Consider the following 21,842-nt stretch of genomic DNA (forward strand, 5'->3'; position numbering starts at 1 on the left):
AGCAAGGACAGTCCATCTACAGCTGCCTCAAGAGGAATATTAATGTAGGGTTGCAGTGCATGAACCCTTCATTACACAGACTAATGTACAGTTGACAGGTCAGTGGTGCAAAAATCACCAGCACTGGCCTACATAGATGTAGAAAAAGTAATATAGTCAAATAAGTCACCCTTCACCATATTCTCCACTGGTGGGTGAGTGCATGCATTGAGAAAACAGAATAGGCCAAAATGCTTGGCCCCTACAGTGAGGGTGTCCAGTGGCTATGTTATGCTAGGGATTAATCATTGTGCTAGCGTGGTTTGGGTCTGCTGGAGGGCAAGTCACTGCAAATCAGTACAAAGTTATTGTAGCACTTCTAGGGTGATGGGAGTGCAATCTACTAGGCCTCTGTCCACAGGGCAAAAGTAGTCACTGAATGGTTTGACGAGTACAAAAAGGATGTAAATGATAATGCTATGGCATCACAGTCACCAGATATCAAACAATTTGGTAGTCGTTGCCTCAGTAGGTATTCTGAGGACAGTGGTGGAGAGCATCGTCTTACACACTGGTCCAGAATCTCTACTGAGGCAACGTCTTTTGGAAGAATGGTGTTTCATCCCTTTACAATAGTATCCAGTTTCTAATTACTTCAAGGTGCACACACAACTTATATAATCTCTGCAGAAAACACTGACAGCAGAATGGGATGCTCTGGAGCAGCCACACATGAGCCTAAGGTCACCAAACCCAATGCCAAGCATTGGCGAGAGAGGTATAAAACCCTCAGCACTGGGCTGTGGAACAGTAGAACCGCATTCTCTAGCACGATGAAGCTCCATCGTTCACTTGTGGGATGAGATGGAGTGATCCAGAACTAATCATCCAACATCAGCACCTGACCTCACTAATGCTGTTGTTGCTGAATGCAATCAAATCCTCACAGCAGTGTTTGAACAACTAGTGTAAAGCCTTCTCAGAAGTGCTACTGCAGCAAAGGGAGGCAAAGGGCCACTCCCTACCCCTAATACTGAGTCCTTACCCTTCCATTTTGCATGTTCACATCTAGGGGTAGGGTGTTCGGATTTTTGTTAAGATGGAGAGGTAGGGCGAAGTGCAAGGCCTTATTGGCCCTTGGTTTTTCAGAGGCACATTCCAAACAGAGTGTTATGAAGAAAAAAGAAAAATCAATAAGATGGCTGCACAAGCCACAAAGAAACCCACAAATCTGATTACTTTCAAAATGAAAAATTACGATAACCATCCTATTATCTTAGTTTAATGTCGTTTCAGTGTATTATGGTCTTTTCCTTTATAACAAGCATAAAGAATCGTCAGTGGTTTGTTGATTTCTTGGTAGCTAGCTAGCTAAATTTCCCATTCCACCTTAAATCCTCTGCTGTCACTGCTGACTGGCAGGGTCGCCTACAGAGCAGCGCTAGTAGCCAGTTAATGAAGTAATGTTTATTATTTAAGGGTCCCATTTCAGAGGGGAAGATTTCAACCACTACCTGTTTAACTCAATTCCAAGGGGCAAGATAACACTCAAAAAACAAGAGGTAGGGGTAAAAATAAGATAGGATTGGGGCCAAACTCTCTATTAATACCCCTGATTTCAGAAGAAACGAGCAGGCAAACTTTTTCACATATGGTGTACGTAAATGTCTAAAACAGATTCAAACTCAACATCAGGAATTGGCATAATTAAAAACACATTTTCAGAGCAACAAAGGTCTTGTTGTAATCAACCATAACCACTCCATTGAGTGATTTAGGCCATGGTATGACATCACAGACTTCAAAGCTCATGTTTCTGTGCTTTCAGTAATATGTGACGCATTAAAGGCTGTGAACAGAATTCCTTAAGACCACTCAGTCGCAGCTGTGGTGGGCTGCTTTCACATTACTTCACTCTTCATCTTCAAGTTTCACTTTAACAAAAATGAACAGAACCCTTAGAGAGCAAGGCCAGGTTTATTACAGGGACGTGAGGGTAATAAAACTGGAAATAAACTAGTGCCCACCTCACAAAGACTGGGCTTGACGCTACAGGTACCTGGAGGACTATTAGATAATGGCACAGGTCAGCTAAGTGAGAATGGGCAGCATTTTAAGAGGGCTTTCCATGCCAAATCGCCATATCGTCTAACACTGTCTCAGAGGACGTAATGGAAACATTCAGTGATGAACAGCGGTCTGGATTCATTCAGCTCACCAGAGGATTCGTCTGTCAATCGTACCATAAAATCTTCACCTATAAAATTTCAGTTGCACCTTTTTTGAGAACAGTTTTGGGGATTTAGGTAAGTTAATTAAAACAACCGAAAAGAAGAATGAGGGAAAAACCAATAAAATCTCTCACTGAGTTCAATAAAACTGTGTCATTTTCTTTGACCAGATGGGACGTTATAAACAAGTCAGATGTTTTTGACCATATCTGTCCTTTCCATATGTTTTCAGTACACTGAATAGAGTGTTGTTAGGCATCTTCCCTAAAGGGTCCATACTATGGAAAAATTTCCCTCACTTGACAAAGTTTCAAAACTTAACCATTCAATCCGATCTAAGCAGTCCTTATATGGAGGCCATGCTGCAAAAGCAGTTAAAGAGTTTACATACATCCACCTACTCAGCCTGTAGCAGTTTAGCTCTGCCCATTCACACTGCAGTTATAAGGACAGTTGCAGCCCAGACTGCTATCTGAATGAGGCACAATTCAGCACAGTCACTCAGAACACAGATCATTTGTCCTTTATAGGTCTTAATGGCACAATAACAAAAACAGCTTGTTTATTTGTAAGGGATAGAGAGAAAATTGTCATGTCAGAACAAATTATGACCATTTTTGGTGCTCAAAACCACACAAATATTATAAATGGACCTCAAGGGAGAAAAATACAAGAAAATGTAGGAGACAGGCCCTTAAAATAACACTGGATACATGGAAGGCTATAAAGTCAAAGAGCACAGCTAATTTTCTAAATATTGCTAATGGTGCTAGCTTGCGGTGGGAACCAAGCTGATTAATTTGCTGTGTTTGTTGACAAAGCCATAGGGAGCATGCGAGGCTTGCTGTGAGAATTGCCAAGGCATTGTGTAGACTTGATTAAACATGCCGCAAATACAAATACGTTCTAAATACACAGAGCCCCCTTTTTAAGTCTGTTAAAGCCCCTTTCAGTGGTGAGCTGAGGAATAAACTACAAGCCAAAACAATAAATGATGATATAGCCTTGTCTTAGTATAGCCATCTAAGGAAAAAGTAATTACCTCTGTATATTATGTAATTGTAAACAGTCAACCTGACAAATTTAGCTAATCCCCTTTGGGTGAAGATGTTTTCAAAGCGCCATGTGTTTGTTGAGGTGATATCATCTCCTAACAGGTCTAACAAATCACTCTGGCACAAAACTCCACCAACATCTGTCTCAGATCCGTTTAACATGTGTTACAGCCTACAAAAACTAGTGCTCGAACATTCTAGGACAGAATCATTGCTCCTTGCTTACCACACAGAGTCCGATCACTAAGCAAAGATCAAATAAAGGTGCAGACGATAATTAGCATCTTCAGATAACAGAGAGACTACGTAGTGCAACTGAACCGGGCAGGTTGGAGCAACAGAGAACTGCAATAATTACATAAACAGCTGCACCTGTTCATCTACTACACAGTGTTACACCACAGCGGCTCCATGAGGCTGTTTAAAAGCATTAGTACATACAATATGTGCAATATAATGCAGTGTAAATAATGAATTGGGCAAGCACATCATATTAGTTTTGACTTCTAGCATGAACACAAACAACAGTTAAATGTGTTCAAATTGGTTAAGTAAAAGTTATTGTACAGTGATTACACTAATGACTGGTAAATTAGGTTCATTTAGACATTGAAATGAACAGCATATTCATAGCAGTTGTTACCTACATATATCAGTTTGGTCACATTGTATCAGTTATTAGCTGCATGTACCAGTTATTACATACATATGTGAATTATTATCCACATATGTCAACTAGTACCTACACATATTAGTTATTAGCAGCATTGTACCAGTTATTACACTCATACATCAATTATTATCCACATATGTCAATTAGTACCTACACATTAGTTATTAGCAGCATTGTACCAGTTATTACACTCATACATCAATTATTATCCACATAAGTCAATTAGTACCTACACATTAGTTATTAGCAGCATTGTACCAGTTATTACACTCATACATCAATTATTATCCACATATGTCAGTTTTACCTACATATGTCAGTTATTAGCCACATTGTATCCGTTTTAACCTACACATACCAGTTATTAAATTCATACATCAATTATTATTCACATATTTCTGTTATTACCTACATATTTCAGTTATTAGCCACATCGTATCTGTTATTACTTACATGTATCAGTTATTAGCCGCATCGTATCTGTTATTACTTACATGCATCAGTTATTACGTACATATACTAGTTATTACTCATATATCAATTATTATGCATATATGTCATGTATGTTATTACCTCCAGAATAAGCCACATTGTATCAGTTCTTACCTACATGTATCAGTTATTACACTCATACATCAATTATTATCCACATTTGTCAGTTTTTACCTACATATATCAGTTATTAGCTGCATTCTATTAATTATTATTAATTATAATGAATCTCCATTTTTGATGTTTTTCAGTTTTTGACACAATTTGAAAATACCTGTTGCTCTTTACATTTTCTGTAAATTTCATGACGAATGGCCCAAAAGAAATGGCCCAAAATGACTTGGAAAGACTGGTTCCACTGACTTCCATTAAAAGTAAAGTAGGTTTTTTCCTTCTCCTGTAAAGTTGATGTGAGATATGAGGAGATATGAGGTTTTCTTCCAACAACAGCGATATACTAGTTATTACACTCATATATCAATTTTATGCATATATGTCAGTTATTACCTCCAGATGTCAGTTATTAGGCGCATTGTATCAGTTATTACCTACATATACCAGTTATTAAAATCATACCCACATACATCAAATATCACCCCCAGGTATCAGTTATTACCCACAAATATTAGTGCTATAGGGCTTTATATATATGGGCTATTATCTGCATATATCAATTACTATCCACAGGCATCCAATAATACTCATGTAAATCAAATACTACAGCCATTTATCAGTTATAACCCATGTGTCAGCTATTATCTACATGTATCATTAATTACTTGCATGTATCAGTTAATACCAATATGTGCTATCAGTTATTAGCCAGATGTACTGTTTACAAACCCCACACATCAGTTAATGCTTACATTTATCTGATGCTACAACTTATCTGTTGTTACTCACATGTATCGTTTACTGACCACATATATTAAGTTATTACACATATTTTAGGTCATTTTCATCTGCATGCAGTGAAGCATCTCCTTACCAATTTGCAGCATCCCTGACCCGTTCTCCACTTCGCCCACATCACTTGCCTGGACTCCAGCTGGACTTGAACTGACGCTTTTAACGAAAGCAAACACGAAAAACGCCGCCGAGATCGTTTTGATCAACATTGCGTCGATGTGCAGGACTAACGAGGCGAAGACTAAACGCAATTCAACTTTTTCGCAGTCAACTACTTACACCACTGTCTTTTCTCATTCTGTTCTCTGATTGGTAGATGGGGGGTCCATGCACTAAAGAGATGTGAGGCTCGTGAGGCACCTTCAGAATTTCTTTAAATAAAGCACATTTTGCATCTTTGTGTAAGAGTTGTCTGAGGGCTCCTTTCGGGTCTACCAGCTTTACCCTCGTTAAAGCTCGTTAAAACCACCTTCTCGGGTACGTTCTTTTTTCTTTCACACCCGTTTTCAGACAAGCCCCGCAATCCTCCGCTAGGATTGGTTAGTACTTCATGCTTCCAGCGCAATATGGAGGAATACTAGCCAATCAGCGCACAGGAAGGCGGGACTGCTCGGAATACAGGTGGGGAAAGCAATAAATAACGCTCTCACCACCTTAGGTGACTCCACCCACGTCCTGCCTTCAGACCAATCACCAGCCAACCCGCGATGCTTTCACGCCCATAAAGCTCTCCCTAAATCTATTGTGCTTTGCTCTGGGATAGGGTGTGGAGAACCATAGCCCCTTCACAGAGGAGCAGCTTCCCTTTGCTTGTACATCCAGCTCAGCCCATTAAAGGCGTTGGTGATTAGTCATTAGGTGATGAGCTGCATCAGGTGAGTTCAATGATGTAGAGATGAGGCCCTGCAGGTCTGATGAGTGACATTTAATTTACTATTAGTATTAGCCCATTTCACAATGACCTGCACTGCAGTCCTCAGTATACACTGCAGCACAATGTGTGCGATCACCCCCTCCCACACACATTTCAGCTGCAGTTCAACCAATATAAACACTATAAACACTATAAAATGCTCAGCAGCTCAGAAACTGATCCTAACATTAATTTAGGCAGGTGCCTAGTTCAAGCAAAGAGGTAGATTTAAAAGACGCACCTCCTGGGGACTTTAATATTTCAAATACTGTAATACTTTAAAAGGTAAAATATTGTAACATTACTCGTGTAATATTTAAAGGTCCACTACAAGTGCTCATATTTTACTCTTGATGTTTTGCCGTATTTTGAATAAACAATGCCCAGTTCAGGTTATAGAAAAGTGTTATTTAAAAATGGAATATGTTTCATAATGAAATAGGTGTTCTCTGGCCAACTGATTTCTTGAGATTTGACCCTTTGGATTTCTTGAGACATGGGCCTCTTAGTGGTTGAGTTTGACCACCCTGTTCTCACATGTCTCACATATCCAGTATCTATTAAAAAATAAATAAAGTTAGTTATGAGCTCCTTAGTCTAAAACAAAAGCTCAGAAGTGGAAGGTGCGAGTGAAACAGTAACAGTTAAGCAGTTCCAGAACCTGAATCAAATTACACCTTCCCAAAAAACATCAGGAGCCATGTGTGAACCACTAAAATGACAGTAAGAACCTCTCGACTATACTTAGTCATTCATCATTCAAAGGTTCCATATGCCACATTTATTTATTTAGTTAGTCAGTCTTAAGTCAATCTGTGGTGTTTGGGATTTTTTTTTATACCAAAAATCATAATTAATTTGAAGTGACCATTTCACAGTCTCTGCTTATCCTCAGAATGAAACAGGCTGGTTTTGTTACTGTTCCTTTAAGACTGATATATGTAAATGAAACCTGTTCTGATTGGCTGCCCTGTGTCTAAAAGTAAAGTAAAAAGCTGCCCTCTTTCAAAAAGTAGTCCAGAATTCGAAACAGGCTGTTTTGCAGCTTCTATAATATGGATTGTATGAACTGCATGTTTACATTAAACTCTTTTATAGCAAAAAAGAGGAAACGTTTATTTGCTATTCCATTATATGGGCCTTTTAAAGAATTCTCAGAAAATTGTAGTTAAGTTGAGTGAATGTAATTAATTGCTAGCCACCTCTAAGCCCTGATGATCTCAGATCGAAATTCTGCCTTTTAATGACAAACTGCTTGGAAAACTTTAGCACTTTGTAAATATAGCTTAGCATGCTTACCCCTGTATACAGGATTCATACAAATCTGTGTTGAAGCAGTGATAAAAATATCAGATCTGGTATCACAACGACAAAAACAAACTTCTTAAAATTTTATTTTTTATATATTTTTCAATTCAGTGATACAAAATAGTAATGAATGGTAGTGAAACAGACAGTCAGTGAACAGTGGTGATGGCTGATCTGCTTAGAAGCAACGGCATTAGTCCCATGCTTTAGTGGCCTGAAGGTAACACCTCTTTTACAACAACTGAGGTTTCTTTATTCACTCCCACAAATATGTGGCTTTTATGAAAGAGTGATTTTTAAAAATCAACCAATCGAACAGGGCAAAAAACATATATGAAGGTGTACAATTTTGTACATGCACATATGTTGTCATAACATGCAAACATGACAAAATGTCCAAGGAGATAGGCCACAGTTCAACTGGACAAGGTACAGCATGAGGAGACAAAGTGGTGCGGAGTTAAATTTGGCACCTGGTTGAAAGTTATTCTAATCATTTTTACAGAAAGGGTGGTTTGGGATAGTCACAGGTCTACTGGGTGCACAATTCTCAACTCTCCCTCAAAAAAGGAGGATGAGGGGTGGGGCGATAAGTGGTCAAGGCAGATCACTGTGAGGTCACATACTGTAAAAAATCTTATTCAGAGCCTTTCAATTAACCATCAACTGTTTGTCAGGTTGAAACACTTTGTAGATTCTGATCCTGATTCCATTTTTGAGTGCAGGACAATGGCATGCATTTTTTTTCCTGCTCAGGCAATGTCCAGTTTTTGCTCTCGCTAACAGGCCTTTTGGCCTTTGGCCTGTTTTCAATGCCACATACAACGCTAGCCATTGCCATCGTTTTTTTTAACTGAATAGTGGTGTCTTAGTCCGATTCATGTTTAAGCCTGGATCTGCAGAGTCCAGGAGGTAAAGCTACAGAGAATGAGGAGCAATTATAAAGTGTCATCTTGTTGCATAGCCCTGCTGTACATTATCCCAACAGTCTACTCACCCCTGGACTTAAACAGTAAGCTTTATCCTACAAATACCATCTAGGTCACTAATAAACATACTCTGCCTTATAAGACAACAAAGTAACACTTTACCTGAATCCTGCTACATATATTGACAATAACCAAACCATAAAGATGTTGTATGAGTTCATTTATGAGTTCATGACAATTCCGTTCAGCTGTGACACTGTTATAATGCTGTGTTAACAGCTGCCAGGGTTTGTGTTCAAACCTTATATATTTATAAGAATTATTTATTTAAACCCAAAGCATAAATAGGGATAATAATAAGCTATTAAAACATACAAAATCATAATTTAAAGGGTACTTTCTGTTGGGAGATGGCTGTCCCAAACCCCAACCCCTAAACTTGCACTTTAGATTTAGCATGAGTCGAATTTGTAAATAAAAACAAAAAATGCCTTCCCATTGTTTTCATGTCTCTACCCAAACACACAGAGTTGTGTTTGCTATTCATGTACTGAGTTATGCTCAAAATGAGCTAAAATTGTCACTACCAAAACAGTTACTGCTGAATTTGGTAAAGTTCCAGTAGTGCTCTGATTGCTTGGTAGTTGGACTGAAATGCAATGTTCAGTCATTTGTTTTAATGAAGCAAACATAATTAAGGTATATTGACAAGTCCCAGTTACTGAAAAGTTCAAATGTGTTTTGAAATCTGTGGCAGTTTGGTAAAATGATCTGTACAGATTTATTGATTTTTATGTATGTGTGTGTTTGTGTGTGTGTGTGTGTGTGTGTGTGTGTGTGTGTGTGTGTGTGTGTGTGTATATATATATATATATATATATATATATATATATATATCACTGCCTACTGAGTTGCTATATAAAAATATATTATTACAATTCTTATTACAGTTCTTATTTTACTGTTATTTACCATTAATATGGTACAGCAAATTACTGTAAAAGTAAAGCAACTAGTAGACAGTAATTTACTGTAATGTTGTGGTGAAACTGTTAACTGTGTCGATTATATTAATGAACAAGCAGCTCATGACTGCAAATCACATCTGCCATGATATGTTTATAGCTTGGTTATGTCAATGGTATGAAGCAGGCTTCAATTAAAGTGTGACCGACAAAAACAAGGTGTTTGGAAGCTATCAAACCCAGAAAACATGGGCAAATAATAGAAGAACATTTTTCTTCTTACTAGAAAGTGTACAGCCACTGATATCTACTGATATCAATTTGGATATCTGTGATCTAAATGTACTGACCTTATGAATATTCATCAGTATCAAGTAGGCCAGTTTAGGAACTGAATTCATATTTCTACTCAAATTGTTTTACATGACTGAAAACAAATGACAGCGTGACACTATCTGTGAATTGTGTGATGCATTCAGGAAGAGGAAGTCACAAGAAGCATTTAGTCTCAGCTCCAGTTAATGCATTCAGTCTAATACTAGAAAGGCAAGAGTTCGCTGTGTACTCTTTGGCAAAAAAAACGAAAGAAAACGTACACCACGGGCTGTAATTTCACAACGACACCAACAACCAAGTGGACAACCACCCTAACATGCATATCAGACTTACTGAAAACAATTTCAATGGCATTTCATTTAGACCTCTAGCTCACCAATCCCGTCCCTCTCTGAAGCTACATCAAGCCTGCAGCCTATATTATTTCCCATACTTAATAAATATTCTGAAATACTCACTCATATGTCCCAAATACTTTCACACTATCATCCACGTAAACTATTCCATTAAAATCTCACTTTATATTCTCTATTTTTGTGCAACATCATAATCTCTGTCTTTATAACATGCTATGGTACATATAAGGAACAAATATCAGTGACGTCTACCTACAGTGTACAGTATCTAGTATTTGCCTTTCTCAGGTTATAATGCCTGGTAATAACATCATAACCATACAGCAATAAATCTCGAAGGTTAGGCACTTGGTATTTTACCACTTGAGCGTCATACAGTAAAAAAGAGTAGACCTTACAGGATGCCCAGCTACACTCGTCATGTACAAGGTACAAAAAAGGACACTGTGAAAAGATATTCAGTTCTACTGCAGTCGGATATAAAACTAATTACAATTTGGCCTTTTTAGTTAGTGGGAGAAGTTCATCTGTGCCACTCGCAAGAGGAAGAGATGGCATAAACAGCCGCACGACAAACACTTACAACGAATTCCTCAGAACAAACTCAGTGTTAACCTCCATGACAACACTCACCCCCTTTAAGGATAGAAGATCAAGGCGAACACCAGCCTGGACCTGCATTTTCATCTTAGCTTGTGCTGCCTGGCTGTTTACTTCACATCTCAACCACATTTAACACTAAGGCTGTGATGACCATCTCTTTGCTCTCTACAGAGTGTAGCCCTGTTAATATGATCCAGGAGAGTAGAGGGCAGTGTTAATTAGCATTGCAGTCAGAGCTAAACTACTTCTCTCCTTTCCAGTGGCAGTTAGAGCTCATCTTGGGTCAGCAAATGCACTATGGCACTATATCTTTGCTACCTGTGACCAGAGAACCATCTATGACATATAACGAGGGAATGCCATGCCATGTTCGAAACATACTGGCACTGTTGGATAATTAGCAAATGAAGAAGAACTCATTTAATTAACATTCCCCCCACCACTTTTCACACTTTAGCTTCTTACTAGTACACAGGTATGAGCCGTGCACTGCCATCTTCAGGCAAAGATGATAAAACTCATCCTGCGGACGGATTTGAGCTAGCACCAATCGTCTTTTTCCGTCTCCTGGTAGCTTGGGGAGACCCTGGTGCTGGACCCCGGGGCTGCACTCACTCCTAAAGTGAAATGATATCCGTTGGGAACACCACTCCGGCTCTGTTGGCCCACCCCGGTGGCCGTGTGGAGAGGAGCCGAGGCCGCAGTCCTGGGGGAGCGCCCCGAGCCATACGTGCTCAATGCATCCTGGAAGTCTTCTGCCTCTGATAACTGCGGGTCTCTCTGCATGGGACCCAGGCTGGGGTCGGAGCTGATGCGAGTGACAGGCACGTGGGCAGGGCGTTGGGCGTCACCGCTGAGCAGGGCATCATGCTCCGATTGGCCGCGGCTGAGGCGAGTGGGTACTGCGCCGGATGAGCGTGCGGAGCTCAACTGTACTGGGGAGGAGTTGGCAGTCTTGAAGGCCACGGCAGGCCTCGGTGTGAGGGGGGTCTGGGGCAGCTGCCGGCGACCACGGCACGGTGTACTGGTGCCTGAGGTAAAGACCACTGCGGTGCCCTTAGCTGAGCTAGTGACCTGCAATACAGCACAGTGACATTAAGGAAATTTCTGTTCTAAAAAGCATGAGAAATAAAGATTGGACTGGTAAAGGTAAGGAAAAGGGAGACTGAGAGGGAATGAAAAAGAAAGGTAAAGGCAAGAAGGGATAACATGAGAGGTAAGTGTAGAAGTAAGAATGTGAATATGGACAGAGAGATTTACACCATATAATTTACACCAAATTTAAAGAGCTACAAATTCCAATAAACAGGAATATCAACCAATATAATTTTATATAAATACACTTATAATATCTTATTATATTTTTTTTAAATAAATAAACTTATAACTTAAATTGTTCACAACAATGAACTCTCAGACAGGATTTCTGACAGTATGCCTGAATGTTGCTCTAATTAGCATCACAGAAAGAAATATTTGACCAATTTTGGTGGGATTTTCATAAAACTTTAAAGCTGCACTATTTAAAATTACATTGTTAAAACTGAACAAATTACTGAATGAGGAGAAAAAAATGCTGCAAAAACATGGTGTGCAAGAGTTGCTGCGAGTCGTGCCAGAAATCCTGAAATAAAAATGTGATGTAAAAAGTTGCAGTTGGGTCGGATTGAAAATCAACATAATAACCATGAAGATTTATGACCGTAATAAATCATTCCCTTACATCCTCACCACAATCATTAAATTCAGCTGCTCAGGGAACGAATCCAAAACACAACTGATGTTACCAAAATGTTCATTTAAACATTTCCACCAGAGAGGGCCACAAATTTAAATGTTTACTGTTTGTGGCTTGGGTTTATCAGTCAAACCATAAATGGAGCATCCCCCACTTCTGACAGGTCAAAGGGGTAAAAGACTAAGAAGAAGACTGAATCAAAAAATGAAATAAAATGGATGGAGAAATAAGAAATAAACAGATAGATAATGTCAGAAACTGTTGGGGGGGTGTAAGAGAGAGAGAGGGTATCAGATGTTTGTGGGTAACAGACCGGTTTGAGTTTGTTGGAGTCGAGTGGATCTCCTGGTGATGCAGATCTGCTGGGTGCGGGTGACTGGCTGTGACAGTGCTCCCGGCTGCCATAGCGATCACAGGAGAAGTAGCGCTGCTTCCTGTCCGCTGCAGAGGACGAGTGGTGCTTCCTCTCATGTGAGCGCCCACGGTCTCTCTCCCGCTCACGTGCCCGTTCCCTAGGCAGCGGCTCATTGCTCTGATCTGTTGGAGTATCTGAAAGCGGTCAGATTAAAGGCGGATGATGAGAGGGAAATATTACACTGCAATCTTTGAATACATATTCATGATGCATAATATGTGACATGCTCTAACTTATACAGTGTGTGCTATATTTTTATTGTATTTGATTTCATGGAGAACAGTAGGAAAAACAGCAACTAAACAGGTAATAAGTAACTAGATAATGACATAATGACATAGCATTCAGTCAGCATCTTCTCACTATGCCATTTGGTTAGAATGTGAAACCTCTAAGTGTACTGCATGCACAGAGAGTTCACTAGGAAGTTCACTATAAAGTTCATAGTGAAAGCACTATATGGAGGTCAGCGGTATGCAAAGTGCTTTTCTTTGGTCACTCTCTTTAGCAGCAGGGCTACTCTGAGCTCTCGCTGGCCCGGAGAAAGGGCACCATAAATCAGGAGGCTGTGTCTGTCCACTGTCCTCCTGACCCTTTTATCTGAAGGATGGAGGACAGCTGCTGTCCACTAACACTAATTAACACCAACAACCATAGCAGGACCTGATCACTTCCACAGACCACTCATAACCCGCATGTGAAGGTTTGTTCTTTGCTGCTGCTGTGGCCTTTTGAACTTGAGAGGACCGGAAACTAACACATGAACACTGGCTAGCATTACATGATTAAACGCTTAAATGGTCGGGGCCCACTAGTGGGGCCAAAGTTATATTACACACTTCTATAACTTAAGAATAACTCACCCAGTTTGCACTGACATGCCTGTAATTACTGAACGATAAGCCTTAGTATGTAATAAGCCTGGGGTTTTAAGGGGTCAAAATGATAAACAAGTTTACTTTCAGTTCTTAATTCAAATAAACTGACACTAGATTGATGTTGTATTCTACTTATGAACAAATCAAATTTCATATGCAAATTTGACACAGATGGGCACAGACATGCCCATTAGCATATGGAAACCATGCAGGTGAAGAGTTTAAATCAGTAACATATGTGACCTTGCTCCTGGAAGCAATCAGAATAATCACCCATGGTGTATTGTATGAAATACGTGCACTGAATGTCAAGCCGTCATGCCACCGTTAAACATCCCTTTAAAACTTATTGAATGCAGCTATGTTGAAATTATTTTGCCAATTACAACATTGTTCAAAAGTTTGGTCTCACTGTTTTCAATAAAATAAAACCAGTTTGGTTGCCGCTACATGTGTACAACTGTTATAATTTGACAATGATAGTCTGTACAGCTTCATAGTTTTCAATTACTACATGGAAAAATAAGCATTTTTGATATGCCCAGAATGTTGAACAGAGTTGTGGGTGATTGTTGTGCATTATGTAGCTTTATACAACAGTTTGTTCCGGCAGCACAATCTGACTGGTTGAGAAACGCTTCATCTGTGCTGTTGTGATGCTGTTTTTTTCACAGTAACCATCATTCCACAGACCACTCTTGCTAAGTAACAACCCACTTTCTGCTACAATGTTTCTACTTTAGCACATACAAAAATTGAAAATGGATGTTTCTGTAAGATAATATCTGACCTGCAGCTAACAAAGCACCATTCAGGTTATCCTGGTAAGTACTGAAAAAGCTAAAGCTGAACCTGAGATTGTTTCATGGCTCAATCCATAATGAAAAAGGCCATGACTTTTGGCGAATGGAACCAGTGCCAGTGTTAAAGAGTAACTACACCCCACTGTTTTCAGCCAACTACACCCCTGGCTCAACTTTGAAAAATGCTCAAAAATGGGAGGGGCACGCTGGGAGGGGCATTGCAGTGATGTTCAGGTTTGCAGGTGGGGCTGATAGGGAAACCAGGTGGGCTGGGCTGCTGTGTTTTTATAGCTAGTTTTAACATAGTTTTTATGTTAGCTACCAGAAAATATGGAGAGTGACAGCATCAGACAGTACTTTGCAACTGAGAAGTCTTACGATGTTGATTTTTCTCTACTACCATTCCCATCTTTGACGAGGGAAGGTGTTCCTGATCAGACAGTGTGTCTTGAGTCTTACCAATATGAGCAACTGACTCAAGCTGTCGAACACTTAACATAAGCTACGTTCACATTATAAGCCTCATTGCCAAATCCAATTTTTTCCTTAAATCCGATTTCTCTGACAGGATGGTTCACACTTGTTTAGGTAAGTGATTTAAAACTGTCATTAATGTGAATGGAGCAGTGTCCTGAAATGACCCACATGCGCACATCCTACTCAGTAACGTCACGTGAATGAAACGCGTGTTACACGCATCATCCGCAAACAGTCTAAACGAGCCTTCACTGTGAAGATTATTAACTCCGATCAGCTCTCAGCTTAATTTTTAGAGCAAGACGATGGTGAAAAAAGTGAGATGTGTTGCTTTTCCACTGTTTACAGTCTTTAACCTCTGTTTGACGCTGCTGCCATGGTAACGCTGAACAATGGCATGAGTTCCAATCTGAGTGCACATTAAGGTCGCATGGTCACAAATCGGATACATATCCGATCTAGGACCACACATGAAAGTGAGATCAGATTTGTAAAGATCAGATTTGTAAAGATCAGATTTGCATGTCCACACAGCTCTGAAAACGTCAGATCTGAGTCACATTAGGGCAAAAAAAATCAGACGAAGGGTAACGTGAATCAGATTCGACACCAGTGTGTAAGGTGTAGTTACTCTTCAAAGAACAGTCTATGTAGTATTTGGGGCTTCTTTACATATTTCTTTATTTTGCAGGACTGTGATATAAAACCAATATAATGCTCAAGGTTAATGTTATTCGCAATTATAACCACCCTTCACGTTGTATTGCTTACATGGATGAAACCTGTAGAACATCTAGACTGACGTTTTAATAAAATTAACATCCAGAGTGCCTCACATTTGAAACAGATCAAATCTCAAAGCAGCTGACAAGAAATGACCATAAATTACACCATAGTTATTCATTAATACATTTCATTAATACATTTGTTCCCATGAACCTTCAGTTATTAAATTGAACATTTGAAACGCCTTCCGGTTTTGATATATTTGATATAGTTGATCATATTTTAATCAACATGAGTTGTTTCTGAATAGGATCACATTAGTCATTAATAGGAAAACATGATTTGTAAGTTGAGTTTGTATCAATAATAAGGCTGAATTTAGAAATCAGATGTTAATTATGCTGTAAAAATTGTTTTGTGTTTTCGATTCAGTATAGATAACAACAACGTTTCATCATAGTATGAATCTAGTATTGAGGATTGTGCTACTACAGAATTCTGGTATTGGGGTTGCCATCAACTATATATGACAACTATGAAGATGCTGGAATTTGAGCACACAAAACTATCAAAGCTCTATAGACAGCTGACTGTAACTGATGAGACAGTTTCTGCATTCTGTTGAGTGCAGATCTGAAGACAGAGCGGAGGAGGCTGCTGACAGCAGGTCCTGACTTCTGTTAAGCCTAGTTAACAGCAGACATGGGGAATGTTCAAACTTCAGAGCTAATAGAGAGAGACAGAGCAAGAGGCAAAGCGATAGGGAGATCAACTGTCATGAGGCACAGAGAAAGAGAGCGGGGGTAACCTCATTCAGTCACGGAGGGGGCAGTCGAGTATTAGCACAGAGGGGCTCTTCTCGCACTTAGAGCACAGACCAGCCAAGAACAACACAATCAATAAATAAATAAATAAATAAATAAAATCTCCACAAAAGCTGATTTTCTTTCAGGGCTTTGTAAGTCTCTTTCGCAGTCAGAGTGAGTGCTTGCCACAGTAAATCCTATACCAAACCTCTTTGGGAAGTGACAGAGACTCTGCCTCTAAAACCCGATCACCATAATCCCATACGGAATTTCAAACACTATGCAGAGAAAATCAGGCTTTTTTCCTAGAAGACCAAAGCTTTATGCTTTCTACACTCTTTAGAATAAATGTGTCAAAATGAGTTATTTTGGTTCCCTAAAGAATGTTTAATAAAAATGGTTCCTTAAAGGGCCCATATCCTACATTAATGTATTTTATTTTTTTCCCCTGGGGGTCATGTCTAAAATGTGTATGGATTTATGTACAAAAACGGCCATAATTAATTTTCCAACCTCTCGCTATAATTTAGCATAAAACAGGCAGTTGTTATTATGGATTTAAAACTGATATACGGCATCTAAATGAGCTCTGTTTTGATTGGCTGCCATGTAGTGAGCTTCAATGAAAAAACAGTCTAGGATGAAACACTCCTTATAACTCCTTATAACTCCTTATAACTTCAGCATGAATAAAGTGCTATAGGCTGACTATTTAAAGGGAGGAAAGCTCAGTTTGTTATGATAAGAAAACATTTGGCAACATTTAACTTGAAGGGTCTCAACATAACACTCATAACACTCATCTTACATAAACACTTCATAACATGTACATGCATAAAGCACGTTTTACATATTAATAAGAAGACTTTTTTCAAAATAAAAGTATCCAACACCTAATTTCTAGAGCGCCAACATTAAAATGACCTCACTATTTTCTTTTGTTCATTAAGTGCTTTGATGCTTAGGCACATTTTGCCTTTTTAATTATTTGTTTCTTCTTAAGCATATGTATTTTGCACTTGATTATTTTTTCTCCTTTTTACTCTGTGTGTCTTCTTTAAAATTGCATTGTGCCAAAGCGTTAGTTCAACAGTTTATATGTTGTTGAGGAAAACATTATTTATCCTAAGTTTAACCCTCTTGGGGTTAAATGCTACTGTTAAAAGCACTGTTAGTGATCTGCTTCCTCGCTTATGATATTGGAGAAAGCAGAAGTATGATTAAGCATTGGTTATCTCATTTAATTGACACTCTTTGAGGTTAAATGTCGCATTGATATCCCAAGGATTAATAAATTCTTTTGCCTTTACCTCAAAGGTGATGAATGTTAACTAGACTGATATTAGAAAAAAAAGTGACATGTAAAGGAACAAATGCTTAAGAAAAAGCAAATGATTAAAAAGCAGCCAAAGGTAAACATGAAAGGTGTCCGAATCTCAAAGTATTTACTCATCAAAGGGGTAACGTGAGGTCATTTTCATTTTGCCTGTGCAGAAATTAGGCGTTTTACTGAAAATTGTAGTTTTCAAAATAAAAAAAAGAGGATTTTTATTTTGAACAATATATCACAATAAAATGGTTCAAATTAACATCTTGTAAAACATGTTCACTAAATGTTGATTTAAACATTTATGAACATGTTATAAAGTGTTTATGTAATATGCTATGAATATGTTATGAAGACATCCTTCATGTACCGTGTTACCGTGTTATCAGTGTTACAGAAAAGGTTTCCATGAAAATGTTCTTTAGGGAACCTTTCTTTATGGCTTCCCTTCAAAGAACCCTTTTTCCCTCTCTCTATAAAGACAGACACCTCCAACATGTCCTCCAAAATGACTTCTCTTATCTCCAAAATGACTATAACTTCAATTAAATGTAATTATGCTCAATGCGCTATATGTAATTGCCTTAGTGTGGCATTTATGACATTTTGGCACTGATCTAATTATGTTATAACTAAATTATATTTTCTCAGTATCTACTGTGGAAACTAATATACCACCCAAATTATATCTCGCAGGCACAGACAATCCACACATTACACTTCCTTTCCAAGGGGACCACTTCAAGACATATGGCATTCCATTCTTGTCTGCACAAGTTACTGTTGAGAAAGTTAAGCTGGTTTACTGTATAGAGACAAAAGTTGAGATGCTAAAGTTTCCTAAGCTGGTTTCATCACTTTGTCCATGTTCCTCCTCTTAGCGCTGTTCTGCACTCAACAGGTGCTATACAAAAACATCTAGGACAGAGCAATCGTGTTAATCTGAGCATTGTCTTACAGAAGTTATAGCGCTGTGATATACAATACAACACCTTAGATTCTAACTGTAATATGTTTAACTGTATATGGGAGTCACAGTCAGAGGGGTGTCCAGTTCCAGTCCTGGTGGGCCACAGTCCAATGCAGCTTGGTGGACCTTGGTGTACACACCTACTATAAGTTAACTTTTATTTATCTAATTAAGATTTACATTTCTTTGCTGGTGGAGGGACGGGGACTTAACAAGCCAAAACAAGCCACACCCAAATCTAAGGCCTACATTTATGAGATCTTTGAATATATTAAACTATAATATTGTAAATATGATATTTCAATTAATCATATACACATTACAACCCACATCACATGTGCACATGAAGTGAACAACTCCACAGTCTCATGTTTTTGTGCAGCTCAGTGCTCTGTTATGAATCTGTAATGACATACAAACAGTAAAAAAGTGCAGTAGCACCGCATGTGGAGTAAATGGTAAAACACAGCGGGTAATCATCATTTAAGAACACTATGCATGTTAACTCTGGTTGTACATAAGTTGTTTAAGTGATTAATCTTAAGTAAAACAATTGCCTCATGTCATTATTACATTAATCACTAATGTTTTTGCAAGCATGCTGTTTGTAACTGTAAAAGAGAATGTTCCTTAAAAATTTTGCTGAAGCACTTGTTTATTCCAAGAACCAACCTTTTAGATGAACCTACCTCGCATGTGTAACACATTTTAATTGGGAATTGCACCCAATGTTTTATATTTCTGTATACTTCAATAATTAAGTCATTTAGAGGGGTCTGATGAGAAATGAGTTTGGATTTCTTTGCAATAGTGGTGATAGGAGTCATGATGTCTATAACAGCCATAACAAATATAGACATCTTATTTTCCTGTATGTCTTCATTATCATGTTGATAATGGCAAAAAAGTAAACCAACAAAAAAAAGCAGAAATACCAACAAAAAATGTCTATTACTTTGCCATCATCAGTAAATAAAAAAAAAACATTTTAGGCCAAAAATGTATCTCAAAGTTATCATAAAACCTTGATATTCACAACCATTTTGTGCTATAGTTTTCTGTGAGGCAGCTTTTACCTCATGAACAGACATGTGGTTCCTAGGCATTACACTCTACAGACATCTGGTTCCTATCACCACCACTGAACAATTGTGACTCAGTAAGTTTCTCTAGAATGGAGTATTTCACACCAAGCCACTCTGAATGACTGTTTACATCTTAACAGCTTATTTAAGCAAAAAATCCCTTCAATGCTGTTTTTATGCATTCCTGGACCCGACCCCAGCCCATCAGCGTTCAATACTCAGTGTTTCAGAACTTCTTAATTAAGCCTGTGGCATGTATGAAAGTGTATTCTCACCAATAGAGCCTGGCTGCTCCTCACTGATGGCTCGGTCCAGTGATTTGTGCTTCTTGTCTCTGCGACGGTGGCAGCGGTGGTGGTGATGGTGGTGATGATGCACTCTGTCCCTCTCTTTGTCTTGGGCCAGGCTGGGAGCGGGAGCTGCTGGCAGCCTCTCCAGAGCGAAGTCCCTCAGGCTGAGCTCCTGCCCACCTCTCTGAGGAGTTAAAGAAGAGGCCGAGCGCCGCATGGGGCTCACATCTGCGATGGGCTTGACGGTGGACAAAGAGAGTGAGATGAGAAGAAAGGAAAAGGTCCAAATGGGACTGCACCGCACAGAACAGCTAACCAAAGTGACAGATCACCATGGAGAGCTGGACATCAAACACATTAGCTGGACACCACACGCACTTAGAGCGATGCGCAGGTCACACCTACGACTGACACGCATACGTCCTGAAGAACAGGAGAGGAACACCGTCATGGTCCGATGCAAACACTCTCTTGTTTGAATGCTGTCATCGAGATGCTGCTCAACATTCACAGATGAAGTTCCAGGAATAGTTGCTAGAAGAACTATCCAACGCCAAGCAGCAGCCACAGCACAAAGAAGAATCGTAAAGGCCTTCAAACATCTACTACCGTGTGCTTTACATAAGGATTTTTTTTTTACTGGAAGAGTATCAGAATCAGCATGTAGTCATGCATCTTTAGTATTTAAACACTGGGTCTGAATTTTTAATTTAAGCTAAAGAACAGTGCTTGCTGCTAGATTCTTCAATCTACTGGCCAGTGCTTGGTGAAAACAAGAATTCAGGTGTTGGCTCATTAGCGCAGTCTCACACAAACTGACTCACTAGTGCCACACTGTGGCACAAGCTTTACAACACTTCCAAAGCTGTGCATCCACTCTGACCACATCATCATCTAGACCATGGTTACCAGTCATACTGTAAGAATGAAAGAGCAATACACTGCTCCAGGGTTTAGTTCTGATTCCTATCTACTACATACTTTTAAAAATAAAAGTGCCCAGATGAGACCTCTGGAACAATGCCAAATATAACATAAGTACATATCTGCCAGTGATGATGCCCCAGGGTGCAAATTTGGTCTGACAAGTGGAGTTAGCAATTTTAAGGGGCTAAACTTGACATAAAAATTGTGTAAACAATGTAAACTTGATATAAAAATTGTGTAAACAATGTATGCCTACAATTAATCATGTGGACTTTTATATTACTGACTGTATCTAAATGAAACTTATTTTGGGCTCAATTAAAGTTTGGAACTTAAATTGACAGCCATACTTGATGCAAAAATTTAAACGAGATGTTTAAAGGGACACTCCAGCCAAAATGGAACATTCAACAATTCTTTCATCTGTTGTTAACATACCTACTCATTTACCGTGGTCCAAAATAGCAGAGAGTGAGATTTTCCAGATTAAAGACTAGGAATACCCCCTTCTGATGATGCATCTTGAAGGTGGTAGAAACCTTTAAAAAACTGCAAGCACTTTGAGCTGGATTATTGAGAAAGAAGCCAGATAGGTATCACTACTGTTACCTATCTGGCTTCCAAATGTCACATCTGTATTTACATTTACGG

General features: G+C 39.0%; 2 protein-coding genes across 19 annotated transcripts in view; both read right to left on the reverse strand.

The window, feature by feature from the left end:
* The window catches only part of si:ch211-196i2.1 (collagen alpha-1(I) chain), a 114,123-nt gene extending 108,575 nt beyond the window's left edge, over nucleotides 1-5,548 (reverse strand). Inside the window, exon 1 of the mRNA XM_037546077.1 lies at nucleotides 5,419-5,548. Coding sequence (XP_037401974.1) covers nucleotides 5,419-5,548 — 130 coding nt within the window. The remainder of the gene's footprint in view (nucleotides 1-5,418) is intronic.
* Nucleotides 5,549-9,426: 3,878 nt separating this feature from the next.
* The window catches only part of cacna1bb (calcium channel, voltage-dependent, N type, alpha 1B subunit, b), a 227,883-nt gene continuing 215,467 nt past the window's right edge, over nucleotides 9,427-21,842 (reverse strand). For 13 of the 18 annotated variants that reach the window (XM_037545905.1, XM_037545894.1, XM_037545898.1 and 10 more), the window contains 3 exons: nucleotides 20,250-20,502; nucleotides 12,801-13,036; nucleotides 9,427-11,823 (listed from right to left, as the gene is read on the reverse strand). In XM_037545905.1, coding sequence (XP_037401802.1) covers nucleotides 11,290-11,823; nucleotides 12,801-13,036; nucleotides 20,250-20,502 — 1,023 coding nt within the window. In that variant the 3' untranslated portion in view covers nucleotides 9,427-11,289. The remainder of the gene's footprint in view (nucleotides 11,824-12,800; nucleotides 13,037-20,249; nucleotides 20,503-21,842) is intronic. The other 5 variants (XM_037545901.1, XM_037545899.1, XM_037545904.1 and 2 more) reach the window with 1 other exon arrangement.

This window comes from Pygocentrus nattereri, chromosome 16 (genome assembly GCF_015220715.1).
Source record: "Pygocentrus nattereri isolate fPygNat1 chromosome 16, fPygNat1.pri, whole genome shotgun sequence".
In the NCBI taxonomy this organism is placed as follows: Eukaryota; Metazoa; Chordata; class Actinopteri; order Characiformes; family Serrasalmidae; genus Pygocentrus; species Pygocentrus nattereri.